The following is a 20474-nucleotide window of genomic DNA, read 5'->3' as shown; positions in this document are numbered from 1 at the left end:
GAAGAGGAAACATTCCGGTTCGGCACCCAAGAGCGTGAGCATTTGGCTCATGAGCTCGGACGGTTTGGAGTCCCCGAGGCCGGGCAGCGTGATGAGCCGGCAAGCGCGCTCCGACTTCGAGAGCCCGAAAACCTGAAGCAACTGTGCCTTAATTGCATCAGACTTGCTGTCAGTAGGAGGACTACCGAGGAGGCTGATGATCTGTGATGCAGTTGCGCTGTCGAGGGCGGCGACCACGTAATAATAACGGGTCTGATCCGTGATGATGTTCCGAATGGCGAACTGGGCTTCAGCCTGGATAAACCAGGCGTCTGGTTGTTGCTCCCAGAACTGTGGCAGTTTCAGCGTGACGGCGTTCGTGTCCATGTCGAATCTTCCAGGAAAATCGTTCGTAGAATTCGGGGTCACCAATGTAGGAACGGAGGTTCCTATCAAAAAGACTGAGTTCGACTGAGGCAATTAAATTAATGAACTTTAATGAAACCAAACAAGATTAAACTGGAAACTGCTAGAACACATCAATTACAGGTCTACTCTCCTTGAGGGCTCCACGAGGACTGATCCTCTGGTCAGAAGACTGACGTCATGACGTCATCATGTTCTTCCCGCCACTGGGGCATCACGTGACTAACGGCATGACGTCATCACGTTGAAACCGCGCTGTAAAGGTAACTAGACATTGTACAATCAAACAGTGTAATTAAAGGTACAGGCACAGACAGTAACTACATTGCTGTTAAAGGAATTATGTACAACTGCTCGGAGTCCTTTGGTGGCTCCGCCACAAAGGCACATTATTATTATACTCTTTCAATTCAAATATACCATACACTTGCACTATTGCAGATATAATGTCCTTTACAGAAAAACTTTGAATAGCATGAAGAATATTCACAGCCCTCACGTATGTCTCAAAGCACTCTATATAAAATTAACTACTTTGAAGAGCAGTGATGTCTGTTAAGTAGGCAGAGGTTGGCAGTCATTTTGTATATATAGTAAAATACCGCAATCAAAAATGTTTCTCAGGGTACTGGGAGAATTCCTCAGGAGATCCTGAAGGCTCACTGGAACAAGCACACAAGGCCTTGTGGATTAGCATCTCAGCGGAGGAAGGTGCCTCAAACAATGCAACACTACTTCATTCTAGGCTGAGACTCCAACGCATTACTGTGTGCTCTGATCCTGGAAGAAGGTGTGAAGGGTAAAAATGCATGTGTGATCTTGTATTTATACCTCTAGGAAAAGGAAATAACTGATTTATAAAGGAATTAGGATGGGTGACAATTTAGGAAGGACAATAACAGGGAAACTGATCAACCTGCAGTTTGCTAAAATTTGTACTGACATTATATTACCACCAGTCTACAGAATTTATTTTGCATAAAAAGCTACTGTATCTGAAGGCTTTGTTAAACAATTTGAATTTTTTTCACTTCGTAAAAAGAATTAAGCATTAAATTATTTTAGTAAACAGAGAAGCACAGGGATCTGTGTTGTGTAGCAATCATACGCATATTTCCAAAGTAATTACTGATTATAATTATGCTTTCTGTTGCTTTTACTTAAAAATGTTCAAACCCTTGTGTCTAATCTCTTCCACATACATAAATCCATTCAATGAAAGCTACTGTACTTTCATTACAGAAATCCCCAGCCAGGTTTTAATAAGTAATTGCTAGTTACGTACAGTAATTGAGTGTACTTTATCGTAAAAGGAAATGGAAATTGTGGTCTGCAGTACGATACTGTTAGGTTGGCGATCGTGGCGGAGGAGAAAGACAGGCCGAAGGCTTACTTGAGGGATCAGGGGGAGCATCCCTGCTCCTCTTGGCCCACAAGGAGTGGTGTAAAAGGCACTTATCTTCTTGAGCCGGCAGCTCCTGCCTCCCTTTTACTGCTGGATTTCCCGCGTGGCAACTGTTAAATTTAAATCAGGCTCCCAATTGCACTGTGGGAGCCTGACAGAAATATGTTAATGAAGTGTCCTGCCTCTCGATGGCAGGACACCCGCATGACCCGAAACCTGTCGCCGTGAAAACGGCAATGGGCGCATACGGGCAACAGGTTGGGGACGCGTTCTCCATTTAAAAATGTTTAACTGTGCGCGCCCCCAGTCACCCCCACCCCACCCCGCCCCCCCCGTAACCCTCTCCCACCTGACTGTTGTTCATAAATATGTTACAGGTTTCACATTTTCAACAGAATTAATTCAATATATTTATGAAGTAGACTTCTGAAGGATTAGAATATTGACCTATCACCTCTGTGATTTGAGGTTGAACGCAACTCAGATTGATAGTACAAAAATCTATTTTCAAAAAAATTGAAATAGCCCATGTAACATGTGTAGATTGTCGATTTGCAGAAACCTTTAAAAAAAAAAAATACTGGGATGTAAGCCTTCACAAGACGTTTTAAGTAGAACTATGTGATTTTTCCCCTTCTTGCACTATAGAAGAATGTTCCTGGGCAGGCACTTTGCTCTTTTTGACCTCTGGAGATATTGGTCTCAATATTAACTCCCCTACAACAGGAGGGAGCAACGGATGAAATCTGCAAACTTTTTGAGGAGTGCGCATTTTCATCTTCCTCATCACCATCCTCCCTCTCCTGGGCCAGTGGCACATCACTCCTGCCTCTCTGTGGGAGAGCAGCTTGGAGGAAATCAGTGATGCCTTGGAAGCCCACGTTGAATCTATCTGCTAGGATTTGGAAACCGGTAGACATATTGGCCTTCAGAGTTTGTACGGTCACTATCTGGGCTTGCAGGGAAGCATTTACGTGCCCTGATTCAACTTCCAGAGAGGTGGCAAGACTCTCAATGGAAGAATGCATCTTCGCAACGCCCTGTGATATCAGGCCACAAATGTTTGAGCTGGACTCCTCATCCTCTGTGACATTGTGGAGAGTGTGCTGGCAGGACTGTCAGTACCTCGCATAGTTGATGAGCCTCTAGCTTTCTCCTTTCAATTGACTGACTGCGGGTTCAGCAGCTCTGTCCAGCTGAACAGAGCTTGGAGAGGATGGTGCCCGCCAATGTGGATTTTCCTCAGCTGTCCCTGCCAAAACCGTCGGCTCATGCTCACTTGTGCTATGCAATTCACCAAGTGACATTCCCATCTAACTGTCTAATAGGACCCATATATGAACATATCTGCGTTGGTGCCTGCAACTCGTGTTCTGTGACGGTGCACCCTTAGCAGGAATGAGCTCCTCTGAGGAGTCTTCATCCTCTCCAGGCAGGGTCTCCTGTTCTTCTGTCCTGGAGGAGGAACACTCCCTGGTATTCTGTGCACTCTTTAATCATGGAACTCCACAAATGTTGAAATGCACATGATTAAAGTGATCATATTTGATAAACTGCTGAAGTCAACTCAATACGACTTTGTCTTGTAGGAGATGTGGGTCTGAGAGATTAATGCTGTCACCCTGCTCCAATGCACTACCAATCTCACCACCTCCGATGCTCAGGGAGGCAGATATGCCGCTAATCTCCAAGGCTTTGTCCTCTGCCGGGTGAAACTCCACAATCTGTGGAGGTCTGCTCCTGTCCTGGTCCACTCCCTGGTATTCTGTGCTCTCTTCTCCTGCAAGGGTGGCATGACAGACCTATGAATGGCTGAGGCATGTGTGCATCCGATGGACGCAGTTCATTCGCTGAGGGTGACGATCAGGCAGATCCATCACGAGTGCCACTGGCATGCATTTGAGGAACATGTTGACCGTGCCATTTGAGGACATATGCTGAATATGGAGGGAGCTGAATGAGGTGTTATCAGATTATGTGAGGATTGCGGTGACTGGCAGTGGTGGATGGAGGAAGGGGGAGGTGAAGATGTGCATTTAAATGGAACGATGGGAGCTGTTGAAAGTGAACTGGGTGTGAGGAGTGCTGTGAATGGAGTACGCCTGACAAGGCAGAATCGAGGTACATCTGTTACTTACCTCATCAATCCTGACAGTGAAACGCTTCTTGCACTGGATCCTGGTCCTAATGGTCACGCACCTGCTGCTCACTTCCCGTGTCACCTTCATCCACGCTTTCTTAGTCACTGCAGCAGGTTTCATTTCTCCCACTGCTGGGAAAGAGGGTCTCCCTCCTAGCCCTTAATGCACCCAGCAGAACATTCAACGATGACTCGCTGAACCTGGGTGCAGCCTTTGCTCTCTTGACAGACATCTTCCTCAGCTTTGTCCTTCAAATACCTCACTATCAATCTCCAGGCCCCCTCCTCCATTCCATCGGTGAACTGGGCCTTTAAATAGTCACGGTCAAAGCGCGTCATGCGGGTTCACATCACACGATTTGAAACCCGGAAGTAAAATGATAATGAGGCAGTGTCATTGACATCGGACATTCCTTGCTGTCCCATGATGTTGCTCGTTCATCTACAGCTATCGTTTCCACCCCCCCCCCCCCCCCACTCCATTCCTATCTCCATGTTAATATCAGGGCCATTATCTCAGTTTAAACTAGTTAACATAGGGGGCACTTTACAGGAAAATAAACTATGCAATACTATTTACAATTTAAGCCAAAACAAAGGCTTGTTTTACATTAAATGTTATTGGTTTCCCCACACATTAGACTAATATGATGAAAAAGGCATTCAGTAAGGGTGATGCACATTTAGCAGTTTATTACATAGAAAAACAAAGCAGGTAACATAAGCCACGGAAATAAATTACCCTGGAAAAAAGCATGTTGGGCCAAAATATGGGTGGAGGAGAAAACTAGGGCATCGAAGAGGAATGCTGGAAGATCTCCCACGGTCTCTGACCTTCTTATAGAAGAAATGGCACTTCGCATGTCAACATTATTGAAAATTCTCTCTCAATATGAAAGCCTAAATTTTGGTAATATATATGAAATGAATTCAATATCTTTGGTAAAAAAGTTTAGCAATTCTCCTGGTTAGCATTCATATTAGTAACAATATCATACATGCCAACTATCAACATTTTTAGTTAACAAGTTACTGTTTCTATCCAAACGTCAGCTTGTTCATGCTTCAAATGAAAAATCAGATTTTTCCACTAGTACTGGAAATTTTCAGTACTAACTAGGGTGCGATTGGAGCCTGTCAGAATCAATCTATCAGACATCAATTAGTCTCACGATTGGTTACACTCAAATGTGATACAGAAAAGTTTTTAATGGGCCTACGGCTACTTAAAATCACAGTTACACTTGTGTTTATTTGGTGTTTGTCCCCAAAGAAGTTATAATTAATAAAGCAGCTTTTAAAAACTTTTTTCCATTTTCTTCAAAAGGAACTTTTTTTTAAAATACAGATTTTATGTCTCTGTTGAAATAGTGGACAGAGGCATTTCCTATGAAAGGCACTGCACCCTATAAAAAGTTCCACTGAAGTCCAGATAACCACTTGATTTTCATATTTTAAAATATCCTTAACCCTTCCAGGATAAATTATTTTTGGTTTCAAGGGCAGAAGAGCAGTGAGCCCCAAAATGACTGAAAATGCACTAAATCAACTGACAAAAAACAGTTGTGTCCCCAGATCACACCAGCAAATATGGGGCGAAATACATCTTGGGCGGTAGTGCAAAACAGGCTGCTGTGTTGCTATCGTCAGTAATTTCTAATTCCACCAATGTTGTAAACTGCACTTTTGTGTACTTTACGTTTTTTCTCTGCAATAAAGTTGGGTGTATGACGAGGCCTATTCCTGCTGCTCTTTCAGTATAACTTCTTATCTTGAGATGTCACACAATTTTCAGGGCGATACTTGATGCAATCCATCTAGACCAGGGGTTTTATCCTCTGAGTTTGATTAGTTTATTTAATATATCCCCTCTTTTTATTTTAAATGCACTTATCTCATTACTAATCTCATCATCCAATGTCATGTCCACCTGTTCCATCTCCCTAGTAAATACTGAAGCAAAATAATTATTTAATATTTCTGGGAGCTTGCTGTGCGCAAATCGGCTGCCGCGTTTCCTACATTACAACAGTGACTACACTTTAAAATTACTTAATTGGCTGCAAAGCCCTTTGGGACCTCTGGTGGTCATGAAAGGCACTATATAAATGCAAGTCTTTCTTTTTATCTTTAATACCTATTTCAAGCACCTAAATTGTGTTGATCTCCCAAATTCCGACCTGCTTGTCAGTTTCTTTAGTTAGTTCCAGATGTTTTCCCTTCTTCTAGATCCGCGCCCTTCGGTATGTTGCTCTTCCATTACTTTCACCATTAGTCAATCTCCAGCCTATTTTATCCTTATTCAGCCAAGATCATCGTGTTGTTCAAGGTCTCCCACAGAGCCTTCTGAGAATGTACTTATTGTTGCAGCCTCGGGTAACTTCAGAGTCTCACAAGGCCTTTCATTCTTCTACCTTCTGCAGCTAATTCAGTCACTGTCGTTTTAAATTCTTCTAACTGTGCCCATTTGGATACCTCTAATTCATCTTCCTCACATAGTATTTTGCATTAGCCTAAATGCGCAAGACTCACATTCACTGAACCTCAATCTCTAACCACATAATGCCTCATTACCCTGTTGTATTCCTTATCCTATTCCTATGTTTCAAGTAACAGAAGCACGAAGATTATTTTTTTTTTTTTTTTTTTTTTAGGCGTTTCGACTTTTTTTTCCTGACTCTTAGGTCGCGATCTTGCCAGCCCTGGGGAGGTGGGTTTGGAGGCGTGACTGCCAGGAAAATGGCAGAATCTGGGGGCGGTTAACAGGCAGTTAAGAGGATTATCCCCATTTTTCCAACAGAGGCGCGGGCTTCCCGACGTCAGGAAACCCCGCCAGGGTCACCGAGGCGAGCAGTGGGTCTGTGGGGTGCAAAAATGCGCTGTGAAGGTAAGTGATGGGTGCAAGTTTGGAGAGGTAAGTATGTGAGGCGAGTGGAAAGTGATAGAAAATGTTTACTTATCTTGGTTTCTTCCTGCAGGCTTCAATTGTTGGGGATGCGGAGTCTCACATCTCACCGGCAGAGATGACAGATGGCTGCTGCATTCTCCGATGCAACAACCATCTAATTTCTGCTCACAAAACAGGTTTGATGATTCTTGAATACTATGGGGGCGATTTTGTAACTGGTGGCGCTTGCAGGACTGCTGCTTGTCAGGTCGACGTCCCGCCTCCATCGATTTGTGGCCAACCCACGCTATTTTTCCTTGATTGACCTTGAGGCCAATTAAGGGAAAGCCGGTTGCAGAGCACGTCAACGTGTGACGTGTCAGATGAATTGTCATCGTTTAACAGCTCTGTGAATGTCAAACAGTGACAATCTCTACAGTTTGGTGAGGTTTTGCATACAAGACCTCATCAACCTTCTTTCTTTTACAGAAATGAGATGTTTGTTGCATCTGAGAATGCAACAGCCATCTCTCATCTGCAACAGGGAGGTGCGTGACTCTCCACATACAAACCGACTGAAGCCTGCAGGAAAAAACACTTTTAAAAACACTTTGCACTTACCTCAGATACTCACCTCTACACTCTTGCACTCATCACTTACCTTCACACCACGCTTTGGCACCCCCCCCCCCCCACACTGCCCCCGCAAACCCAATGCTCGCTGAGCTGAGCTGGTGGGTTTTTGAGCCTTCAGGAAGCCCGCACTTGACGGCAAAAAGGGGATAATCCTATTTTCTGCCCATTAACTACCTGCTAACAGGCAGTTAATAGGCTTTAATCCCTTCCCGCCTCCAAGGAGACGGGACCTGGCGCGGGTCGGCAACCCGCCTCCTAGGAAGATGGCATGGAGGCGGGTTGGGGGCAGATTTGGCACCTGCCCCCAAATTCTGCCATTTTCCCGGCAGTCCTGCCTCCCCAGGACTGGCAAAATCGCCCCCAAGGACTCATCAAACAACGTAGAATGTCAGAGCTGTCAAATGATGACAATTCATCTGTCAAAATTTGACAGATGAAACATCATACACTGACGTTCTCTGTAACCGGCTTCCCCTTAACTGGCCTGCTAAGCCCGCTGGGCAGGCTTAACAAGGTCAATCAAGGGAAAATAGCATGGGTTGGCCACAAGTCGATGGAGGTGGGACTAAAACCCGACAAGCAGCAGTCCCGCCTCCAACGCGCCCCCATTGGCAAAAATCGCCCCCTTAACGTCTCTGTACTCTGCTAAACTAACAGGCTTACGAAACTCCTCCAATTCCAGTTTTGATATCTGTTAACTGTTTTTATTGCAAGTGTCCTTCAGCTTGACTGTGGCTTCTGAATAATGTGGATTGGGTCACCATTGACCAGAAATTAATTGGACCAGCCACATAAATACTGTGGCAACAAGAGCAGGTCAGAGGCTGGTATTCTGCGTTAAGTGTCTCAACTCCTGACTCGCCAAAGCCTTTCCACCATCTACAAGGTGCAAGTCAGAGGTGTGATGGAATACTCTCCACTTGCCTGGATTAGTGCAGCTCCAACAGCACTCAAGAAGCTTGACACCATCCAGAACAAAGCAGCCCGCTTGATTGGCACTCCATCCACCACCTTAAACATTCACTCCCTCCACCACCGGCATACCGTGGCTGCAGTGTGTACCATCTACAAGATGCACTACAGCAACTCGCCAAGGCTTCTTCGGCAGCACCTCCCAAACCCGCGACCTCTTCCACCTAGAAGGACAAGGGCAGCAGGTGCATGGGAACACCACCACCTCCAAGTTTCCCTCCAAGTCACACACCATCCTGACTTAGAAATATATCGCCGATCCTTCATCGTCGCTGGGTCAAAATCCTGGAACTCCCTACCTAACAGCACTGTGGGAGTACCTTCACCACATGGGCTGCAGCGATTCAAGAAGACGGCTCACCACCACCTTCTCAGGGGCAATTAGGGATGGGCAATAAATGCTGGCCTTGCCAACGATGCCCACATCCCATAAACAAATTTAAAAAAAATAACTGAATCAAAGCACGACAATTTTTAAAAATTCAAACTAAATTCATAAATACGATCATTTTTTTTTTTTTTTTTTTAAATTGACTTCCAACTGTTTAGAACTATACATTTTGTACATATACCCCAAATTTGTAATCTTAATCAAATTGTTCAGTTTCCCCCCGTCCCATTCCCCGCTCCCCAAAAGTTATTTCACCGTATGCAGGCCTCCCCTGCTCTTAGTCGCTAATAATTCTAAAACTTATTACTCTGGCTATCAATATATTTGAACATGCACTCACTTGAAGCATTATGTATTTCCTAACCATGGTAATTTTGACTGGAAAAAACTCTCTCCCAATTCCCTTACAACTGCACTTACAAAATCCCAACTGTCTAGACTTTGGCCCTCCATTCACCATGACATTTCTGCAGTAACCGATCTGCTCAACCATACCCTCACCACCACCTTTGATGTCCTAGTCCCTATTAAAACAATTACTCTCTCTCAACCCTGGCCGTTCCGCCTGGTACTGCCCTCGTCCTTGCTCTCTTAAGTCCAAGGGATGCAGATTGAACGAATATGGCGGTCAACTGGTTTAGTCATTCACCGCCAGATCTGGCTGGACCACATAAAGCATTATCGGGTCATTTTCTCGTCTGCCAAAATTGCTCACTATTCCAGAATCATTCTGGAATGCAAAGGTAAACCCCGGATTTTATTCTCCACTGCTAACCGTCTTCTTAAACCCCTCTCCCCTGTCTCCTCCATCCTCAACTCTGACAACAAGTGTGAGGAGCTCATGGACTTCTTTGTCTCCAAGACTGAGACCATCCGTTCAGGTGCCTCTGCCACTTCCCTTCCTTCCCCGAGCCCACCAGGCCAAACTTCCTCCAAGGTTCCCTCCTACCCTAGCCCGGAACTCACACCTTTCTTCAGTTTCTCTCCAATCTCCCCTCATGACTCATGGCATCTCTGCGCTCATCTTGTCCACGAGACCCACTTCCTGCTCCCTCGTCCCTATTCCCACCAAACTGCTGACCACCCAACTTCCTTTTCTGGCTCCCACGTTAGCTGACAATGTATACAGTTCTCTCGCCTCAGGTACGGTCTCCCGCTCCCTCAAATCTGCCGTCATCACCCCTCTCCTCAAAAAACCAACACTTGACCTCTCCGTCCTTGCAAACAACTGCCCTATCTCCAACCTCCCTTTCCTCTCCAAAGTCCTTGAACGCGTTGTAGCCTTCCAAATCCGTGCCCATCTCTCCCGCACCTCCAATCAGGTTTCCCCCCTTGCCACAGTACCAAAACGGCTCTCATCAAAGTCACAAATTACATCCATTGTGACTGTGACAAAGGTAAACTATCCCTCCTCGTCCTTCTTGACTTGTCTGCAGCCTTTGACACAGTTGACCACTCCATCCTTCTCCAATGCCTCTCCACCGTCGTCCAGCTGGGTGGGACTGCAATCGCCTGGTTCCATTCTTATCTAACTAATCGTAGCCAGAGAATCACCTGCAATGGCTTCTCTTCCCACTCCCACATCGTTACCTCTGGTGTCCCCCAAGGATCTATCCTTGGCCCCCTCCTATTTCTCATCTACATGTTGCCCCTTGGCGACATCATCTGAAAACACAGCGTTAGTTTCCACATGTACGCTGACTACACCCAGCTCTACCTCACTACCTCTTCTCTTAACCCCTCCACGGTCTGTAAATTGTCAGACTGCTTGTCAGACATCCAGTTCTGGATGGGCAGAAATTTTCTCCAATTAAATATTGGGAAGACTGAAGCCATTGTTTTCAGTCCCCACCACAAACTCCGTTCCCTAGTCACCGACTCCGTCCCTCTCGCTAACACCTGTCTGAGGCTGAACCACACTATTCGCAACCTTGGTGTCATATTTGACCCTGAAATGAGCTTCCGACCATATATCCGCAGCATAGCTAAGACCGCATATTTCCCCCTCCATAACATCACCCGTTTCCATCCCTGCCTCAGCTCATCTGCTGCTGAAACCCTCATCCATGCCTTTGTTACCTCTAGACTTGACTATTCCAACACACTCCTGGCTGGCCTCCCACATTCTACCCTACGTAAACTTGAGGCCATCCAAAACTCGGCTGCCCATGTCCTAACTTGCACCAAGACCCGTTCACCCATCTCCCCTGTGGTCGCTGACCTACACTGGCTCCCGGTTAAGCAACGCCTTGATTTAAAAATCATCCTTGTTTTCAAATCCCTGCATGGTTTTGCCCCTCCCCATCTCTAATTCTGCCCTCTTGATCATCCCTGATTATAATTGCTCAACCATTGGTAGCCATGCCTTCTGTTGCCTCAACCCTAAGTTCTGCAATTCCCTGCCTAAACCTCTCTTTCCTCCTTTGAGACGCTCCTTAAAACCTACCTCTTTGACCAAGCTTTTGGTCACCTGCCCTAATTTATCCTCATGTGGCTTGGTGTCAAATTTTTAGTGTTATAACACTCCTGTGAAGTGCCTTGGGACGTTTTACTACATTAAAGGCGCTATATAAATGCAAGTTGTTGTCGTTATCCAGTTACATCGTTCTCCAAAAGCACTTTTTGGGTGACGTGCTATAATTATTATATTACCATTGTTTTTCATTTCAGAGTCTCTGCCATATATTTTAAGCAAAACATGTTACCACAATATGTTTTGCTAATATAATGTAAAATTATAAATAATTACAGTAATTGAAGTGAACAATGCATTTGCGTGGTTCTTAAATGTATATATATTTTTTCAAATTTTAAAACAATATTGTGCAAGTGGTGAGGACACAAGGTCTATGCCGTCTCACTACCACACAATCCAAATTCATTGGACAATATGGAACACACTGAAATGAGCTTGGTGAGTGTATAATTTATTAAAATATGCATGCTAAACTAAGAAATTATTTAAATTGTTGCTTATGTATAAATGTTTAATCGACATTCAAGGGAACTCTATGATTCATAGCCTGTATACAGTTCCCTGAACTAGATGCAATCTGGAACTACATCCAACCACACACTTGCAAGCAAAATATCTGAAAATTTGTTTGCTTTCTCTAAAAAGAAATTTTGGTGTTTATCAAACATGCAAGGATCCTGCTGATGTTCCTACCTTATCTTTGGCCTGTGTTATCATCTCATAGGACAGCTGGAGCAAGCAGATAACTGCAGTCTTTGTGACTCCTTTACCCATGAAAGACATTGCATTTCCTCCCCATTCCACATAAAAAGAAGATATGACCTGTTAATGACAGAGTTGGTATAAGTCAAAAAATTCATATGAAACAAAATATTTCAGCAGTGCGGTGATGAAAATATTTACCTCGTGTCTCTTCACAGGTTCAGTCATCGGTCTGACTCAATCAATGTTAAATATGAAATGGGCTGGCTTGTTCTGAAGAAAGGCGCTGGTGCAGAAACCATCAGCACTCTTACGAGGGTACAATGTATTTTTCTTTAATTTCAGCATATTTCTAATTCCCCATGTATCATTTTATTATTCTCCATTTATCAAAGTTTCAATCCTATTAAATGATTATGGTTATTTCTATCCTCTAAATGACCCCACTGTTACCACTCTCCTCCTCTCCGTTTACTTGCCTTTAATTAATTCCATATCTTTTCCCTTTCCTGATCTCCAAACATTAAAGGAAAGAGAAGGAAGGGAGCAGTCATTTTTATTTCAAAGATTCATTGTTGAAAATGCTGCAATCTTGAATTTTCCTCAGGTATATTATGGTGTTTAGAAAAGGATACTTGGTATTTAAAACTGCTTCTTGTGGCCTGACAAGTCAATGATGAGTGCCTTCTCATTCACATTTATCATAGTGTTTCAAGACGGGCTGACTGTAAACCCTATAATCTGAATAATCGATGATATCACCAGATGCAATTGTAACAAAGAGAGAACTAGGAGAGTTCAGAAGTGTAAGACTCCAAAACAAAATGTCCTTCCTCAAAAATGAAATTAACTAACAACCATTCAACAATCAAAATTTATGAGCCTGCTTATTGTTTAGTTCAGAGGTTGCTTTGATAAACTGCACTCTTTAGTATTCACAATTACCAGCAACTACAATACATTCCCATTGCGTCAATATTAAGTCCAGCAGCTCTTCAAATAATTGTTAGTATGTTGCTAGACATGACCATCCCAAAATGTTCTCGTTTTAACTATTATTTGCAGCAAAGTTTAATTACTAGATTAGATCATTTGTAGAGTCAAAATAAGTTACTGCACTTTTAAGTGTTTTGGGACTGAGGCAGATGTACCAAGCAAGAAAGGTCCTGATATGCCAAAACATGATACTACTACCACCACCGCTATATGATATAAATATAAACATTTAATTTACTTAGAATGTAGAAGGCATTTCAGAGGTGTGAAGGGTGGTGGTGGTGGGGGGCGGGGGGAAGACACTGACACAAAGGAGAGATTAGGAAGGGTGACCAACAGCTTATTCAAAGAATTGGGTTTTAAGGAGGATCTTAAAGAATCAAATTGCTCAAATGATTTCTTTGTGACTCCTTTACCCAAGTGTAAACTTCAGGTGACACGTGGTTAGACAACAGAGGATACATGAACTACAGATGTAATTCAATTCTCATTTTAAAAGTAATACATTCTGCACTTTTCATTTTCATGATAAATTCCTGTGTCAATTTTTATAAGGGAAACTGATCATTGTAAACCTGCCACATTGTAATGGCACCTTCCTGCCAGTGGTGATGCTGCACAGGATAGGACAATACAGGTAGACTATCCTTTATCCGCACTTCCGAAAACCGAAAACCTCTAAAAACCAAAAGTTTTTTTCGTGGAGTGTAAGTCGTGCGCACGACATGACCCGAGTGGCGCCAAACATGACAGGAGTGGTCCGGGAGCTCTGCCTTTCCCTGCGAGCAGGGCAGAGGGTCACAGAGTTCCCTCCTGGAAAGGAGATTGCAGGCCGAACCGGGCAGTGTGAAGGAGGTACCGGGAGAATGAACCCAACAATACAGCGGCCCGTCTGATAGTCTTTTCTCCCCCCCCCCCCCCCGACCTGATTTGCGGGCCAGCTTAGTGTAGGAGTCAGCCGATATCTGGCTTTCCCACAACTGGTGGCGGCAGTCGAGCCCCAGGCCCCCGCTAAGTCAAGGAATTCAGATACGGAGCAGGGGGAGCCGGAAACCTCAATCTAACGGCAGAAATCAGCAGCCGTTTTGTTAGGTTTTTTTTCTTCCCCTAGCATTTTTTTTTCTTCCCCTAGCATTTTTTTAAAGTCAGGCTGTGGAAAGAGTCTCTGTAGCTTAGCAACAGCTTCAGAGACGCTTCCAAGGCAGGGCCCGAGTGTTTACAAGCTGTTGCTAAGCAACAGTGTTTGTTGTCAGATACGAAGATGAAAACCTTCGAAAATCCGAAAAATTCCGAAAATCGAAACACAGCTGGTCCCAAGGTTTTCGGATAAAGGATAGTCTACCTGTACTAATAATATCATCTACTAAAGAGAGTGCAATACAGGTTCACTGGACTGATTCCTGGGATGAGGGGATTGTCCTATGAGGAGAGATTGAGTAGAACGGTCTATATTCCCTAGAGTTTAGAAGAATGAACGATGATCTCATTGAAACATATAAAATTCTTAAGGGGCTTGACAGGGTAGATGCTGGGAGGATGTTTCCCCTGGCTGGGGAGTCTAGAATCAGGGATCACAGTCTCAGAACAAGGGGTCGGCCATTTAGGACTGATATGAGGAGAACTTTCTTCACTCAATGGGTTGTTAATCTTTGGAATTCTCTATCCCACAGAGTTGTGGATGCTCAGCAATGCTCCCTCTAATTTTCTTTTGGCCCACGCTGCCCCTTTAACGGGCTGCGCAGGTCATTCAAAATTCTGCGTATGCGTGGTTTTTCTATTTAAAAGCTGGCTGACTGGCTATGCGGGACATTAAGAACACCGCGCGGCCGTGTAACTTAAAGGGAACGTCGATGCTCAGTCGTTCAGTATATTCAAAACAGAGATCGATAGATTTTTGGATACCAAGGGAATCAAGGGATATGGGGATAGAAGGTGGAGTTGAGGTAGAAGATCAGCCATGATCTTATTGAATGGTGGAGCAGGCTTGAGGGGATGAATGGCCTACTCCTGCTCCTACTCCTATTTCTTATGTTCTTATAAATATGTTTCTGGAGAAATGGGTGATTGAGGAAAATGGTGAGAAGGTAGTTGGTCATCAACCGAAATGGGGCAGGCTTTTTGGACCAAATGGCCTTTAGCTGTTCCTTAAATTTCCAATTTTCCTAACTATCTTCTCCATATGGAAGAAAAACTAACATGTCAAAACTGTGACGAAAGGTCATCGACCTGAAATGTTAACTATTTCTTTCTCCACAGGTGATGCCTCACCTGCTGAAGTTACCAGCATTTTGTTTTTATTTCAAATCTGAATCCCGTTTAAAATGCAATTCACTTTCGTAAATTATATCTGACATTTGAATACATACCTCCAGCAGCCCAGTCAAATATTTCGTACAAAGAGAATAGGATTCCACAGTGGCCGAGTGCAAGGTCCAGCCGGGAAGAGCAGTAACGTGGACCATTCCACGCAGTGTCCGCTCCAATGAGGGTAGACCGTAGAAATGTGGTGCATCTGTAATTCGCAAACACTGTAGGAGTTTAACAGACAGCTGGGTTCTGAAAGGACCAGCCAACAACAGGCATTTTCTGAAAAGAAGCAACACAATGCAAACTCAGAGGAAGAATTTATTTTGATAGATCAAGCATCTTTGGTTAAGCAAAAATACTTAATTTAAAAGAGCATAATCATTCATTTCCAGTACAAGTGAATGGTTTTCAAATGGAAGCTTCGCAAAAGTTTCGGTGCAGCCATGAATAACGTCTAAGGTCAACTAACTAGTGGTGCGAATAGTTAGAAAAAAAATTAATGTTCTCAAAAATGGCAAATGGTACTTTCTCGAATGTGCTCGACAGCAGTAAGAGGTCCATTTTGTACAGGAAATCTTTGTGGTTGGCTGGGAAGCACATTACCACAACTTGCATTTATATAGCCTTTAATGCAGAAAACTGTCCTAAGGTGCTTCACAGGGGTGTAAAGAAAAGAAAATGGATGCTGCTCCAAAGGAGGAGGGATTCGGAAGGCTGACCAAAAGCTTGGCCAATGGGATAGGTTTTAAAAGGTGGGATATTAAAGGAGGAGAGGTTTAGGGAGGGAATTCTGGGGTGTGAGGCCTCGCTGGATGAAAGCACAGCATCCAATGGTGGAACAAAGGGAGAGGGGATTCACAAGAGAATGGAATCAGAGGATTGGAGAGTTTGGGATGGGGGGGGTTATAGGGCTAGAGGAGGTTACAGAGATAGGGAGAGGTAAATCCATGACGGGATTTAAACACAAGGATGCAAATTTAAAATCTGAGATGTTGGGAAACCAGAGCCAGCATAGGTCAGTGAGGACAGGGGTGATGGGCGACCAGGACTTGGTGTGGGTTGGGACATTGGCGGCAGATGAAGCAAACATCCCAGAGAGTTCCGAATCAATTTAACAATGTTTAAGAAAATTTCAAATAAGATACAAACTATATAGTGAACCAGCATCGACACATAACTCAGCCTGAAAGTTGCAAGTTTGAATCAGTGAAAGTAGGCAAGCAAATCCAAAAGGTCTGCAAAAGCAGCTTGGAATTACACAGGAGTGGCTGAGGATCACCCCTTTTCCATCTTTCTCTCCCTCCCTGGTGGTAGCACCTGGTCTGCACTAGGCACTTTGCTAAAATCGTGAACTTACTGAGTCAGTAATCACACATGCAAACTTGTGTCCTAACACTATGTGGCAGAACTGGACTGCATTCGTGAAGAGAAAACCCAGTGCAAAAACTGCAGGTTAAACTACAAGGTTCAAAAGAACAGAAGATATCAGCTTCAACTGCCAGTACCTGTCCGTAACAGAGGTGAGGGATCGCAATATTGCATTGAAGAATCCAGTCAGCTCCTTTTGCAGTTTCTGTCTTACAAAGGTTTGAACGTCATCCATTTCACCTTGCATAGGTGATTCAGTTTGCACCAACAAATTCAGCAGTGGATTGGTTTCCTGCCAGTGATACATCATATCAATACAATTGCGACTAAAGTGAGTCAAATGTTTCATTTCTTTAAAGTTCACCACCTCCCCACCCAAAATCATACTCCTGCAGCTGATACACTGCAACAATCCTATGGGTTGTGGTTATTGCTGAACACCTGCACTGTCCATTCACACCGGCTGTTCTGCCAGAATATTGTGGGTTTAATTAATGACCTCAGTGTCGGGGTCACAAAACTTGAAGAGGCGGAAGGTTTAAGTATTTATGGTTGATTTATAAATTTTTATCATATAAATAAGCTTGGGAGTCTGAAAAGATTCATTTCAGTCATGGTGAGCAGACAGGTTTGCATTCATATGGATGAATGCCACTGAGGTGCAAAATTAGGTATTAATTGCCAGGCACACATCAAAGCACATGTTGTATTCCTGTCTATTCTTTCAGCAATCACAATATTATTCAGTATTTGATTTATATTCTAGAGAATATCAATAGGTGGTGAAGGCAGGCTTGTGATGTTAGAGATGCAAGATTTAGATTATCTGGAGTGATTTCCATGCAACACTGCCTCTTTCGAACATATATGTAACTATGCGGATATGAAAATGGAAAAATAAACATCTGAGCTTCAAAAATGACTGCACTGCAACTGATGTTAATCGTATTCTAACAAACAGATGGATGATGCAAAAATACACTGGAGTACTGCTGACACTATACAAACATTAAGGCCAACTTTCACAGCTTTGTAAAACCCTAGTACATTCATGCAGAACAGAGTTCTGGCTAATTCTCATTATTAGTGAGAATACTACAATTTTCCATAATCAGCATGAACATCCAAAAGCAGTTCGAGTTGATTCTGATCTAGCCTGTGCACGAGTGGCACAGTAACAACTTTATTTTTATATAGTGTGATTCATGCAAAGGAGCGCTCCAAGGCATTTCACAAATAGATGCAAGGAAATGAACACCAACAGTGGAAGGGTGAGATTAGGAGGGATCACTCCAAGATTGGTCAAAGAGATATGTTTTGGGAAGATTTTTTAAAAGATGCAAAGACAGGTAAATGAGTAGGAATAGACTGATTTCACCTCAATAATTCATCTCCTGATCTTACAAATTCATCACATTCAGATCGCTGAATAAGGTTTGAGGGGGTGGAGGCGTTTATGATGCCCATCAACTCCTGTTACAGCGAAAGTACAGCACAGAAACAGGTCATTCGACCCAATTGGTCTATGCCAGTTTTTATGCTCCACACGAGCCTCCGCCCACCCTACATCATCTAACCCCAACAGCACATCCTTCTATTCCTTTCTCACCTCATGTATATATCTAGCTGCTCCTTAAAGGCATCTATGCTATTTGCCTCAACTACTCCTTGTGGTAGCAAGTTCCACATTCTGTCTACTCTCTGGGTAAAGAAGTTTCCCCTGAATGACTTATTGGATCCATTAGTGACTATCTTATATTTGTGTCCTCTAATTTTGGACTCCCCCACAAGTGGAAACATCTTCTCTAAGTCTATCCTATCAAACCCCTTCATTTTTTTTTTTTTTTTTAAAGACCTCCATCAGGTCACCCCTCAGCCTTCTCGTTTTTAGAGAAAAAAGCCCCAGTCTGTTCAGTCTTTCCTATTATAACCTCTCAGTTCTGGTATCATCCTTGTAAATCTTTTTTTGCACCTTCTCCAGTACTTCTATATCCTCTTTGTAATATGGAGACCATTGTTACGTTAACATAATGGCCCAGAAATTCGGGTTGGAGGCTTCCCGCGGGTGCAAGCCTCCGCCCTGCACTTACCTTGCGCGCCGGCCGCTGAGCTGTGGGCCCGGGTGGGATTCTGATCCTGGGCCTCCTCCAACTGCCAGCGCGGCAGTGTTTGCGTATCCCAGGGGCGCAGTTAGTTCGATGCGTCCCCTGGGATCACGTGGGCCATGGAGAGCCAATGGCAGCAGGGAATGCTTCATTGATAAAATTGACAAGAGCTGTCAAAACTATAAATACTATAAGCCCCAAAACATCACTAAAACTTCAAATAAATTTTTTAAAAACATCACATTTTTAAAATAACTATAAATTACACAAAATAACTTTTAAACAATAATTTAAATTTTTGAAAAAATTAATTACATTTTCTAACAGGGCTAAAAATAAACTTACCTTTCTTTAAAGTATTTAAAAATAATAAACATGTGGAAAAAATGTTTTAATTTTAATTAATTCACCACTTACCTTGTTAAAAGCAGGCCTTGCGCCTGCTTTTTACATGTGTAACTCCTGGAGACTTACCCTCCCGGGAAAACCTGTAAAAAAAAACCGTAAGTTCCATGCGCACGCGCTGCCTCTCTGGCGTACGCGTTCGACTTCCGAACCCCTTCCTTTAAGGGAACGGGAAGTTCCGGTTTCCCGCGCACGCGCAGTTCCATTGGGCCTACGGGTGAGTACCCCGTGCGTACTCATCCGTGGAGACCCGAATTTCTGGGCCAATACTTTCTGAAGACTGTTGTAAGCAATTTCTATTTATGCATAAGAATTTATTTGTTCCTTCCAAAGTTGAGTCTGACTGACTAAACTGATAAAGTTAGCACCTGAAGTGAGTGAGAGTTTTGGGAGACACAATTTGAGCAATTCCAATGTCTATCTGCTACAAAACAACAGACCTTTCCAGTCATCCTGGGCCTGTTTAGAGGGTGGGAGCAGGAGAGCAGCCTCAATGACATTGACAAAAAAAGGTGATTTCCCCAGAACCAAAGAAAGATTGGACAAGTTTCTAGTGAGAGAGAAATGCCTGAATGAAGATGACGTAGTTGCGCGTGTCCAATTTCAACCAATTTTTTAAACCCAAATTCAGCAAAAAAATATGATTAGCAGAAGGCCTATGTAAAAAACCAAATAGACGCTCCGAAGTCTATTATCTTAAGGCTATGTGCGAACTATGTGCATTCCACTGACATTAATGACCATTCTGATGCCCTTGATTGGATTAGAGCCATTGGGGGAGAAATTCAGTATCGCCCCGTTTGGGGCGCCATTATCGGCCGTGCGCAAAGTTTAGCGCCTGGCGCTAATTATCGCCTCCGACAGCAAACTTGGCTTTTATCACCCCTGGAGGTGATTGGAGCGCTAAAGCAGGTGCTTCACACCTGTCTTAAGGCGCAGAAGCCGAGGAGCAAGGCGCTGGCGAAGCAAGGAAGGGCAAAGCAAAATGAACATCAAAGTGCTGCTCAGTACTCAAAACTCCTTCACACAGCGTTGAATCTCTCCAGAAGTCTCTCTCTCTCTCAGAATGTGTGGTGCAAAAATGTCACCGACAAAAAAAGGCAGGAAGCGGTCACCTTTAAATAGCGCTCCTCTAGTCCCTTTCTGACAGCATAACGCTCCTCTCAACCTGTCGTTGCTAGCGACAGGCGGTAAGGCAGGGGGCGCCACTCACTATCCGGTCTGGGGCACTAACGGGGCGTTACTGACGTCACAATCTGCCGGCACAGGAGATCATGGT

The 20474-nt window shown here is 43.8% G+C and overlaps 1 protein-coding gene across 1 annotated transcript in view; it reads right to left on the bottom strand.

The window, feature by feature from the left end:
* The window catches only part of rttn (rotatin), a 283502-nt gene that overhangs the window by 133118 nt on the left and 129910 nt on the right, over positions 1–20474 (bottom strand). The window contains exons 24-26 of the mRNA XM_085993987.1: positions 16823–16977; positions 15377–15596; positions 12006–12134 (exon numbers count right to left, since the gene is read on the bottom strand). Coding sequence (XP_085850113.1) covers positions 12006–12134; positions 15377–15596; positions 16823–16977 — 504 coding nt within the window. The remainder of the gene's footprint in view (positions 1–12005; positions 12135–15376; positions 15597–16822; positions 16978–20474) is intronic.

This window comes from Somniosus microcephalus, chromosome 7 (genome assembly GCF_052327205.1).
Source record: "Somniosus microcephalus isolate GS21.2 chromosome 7, FLI_Smic_1.0, whole genome shotgun sequence".
In the NCBI taxonomy this organism is placed as follows: domain Eukaryota; kingdom Metazoa; phylum Chordata; class Chondrichthyes; order Squaliformes; family Somniosidae; genus Somniosus; species Somniosus microcephalus.
The sequence above is the reverse complement of the archived record's forward strand: the minus strand, read 5'-3'. Positions and strand labels throughout refer to the sequence as shown.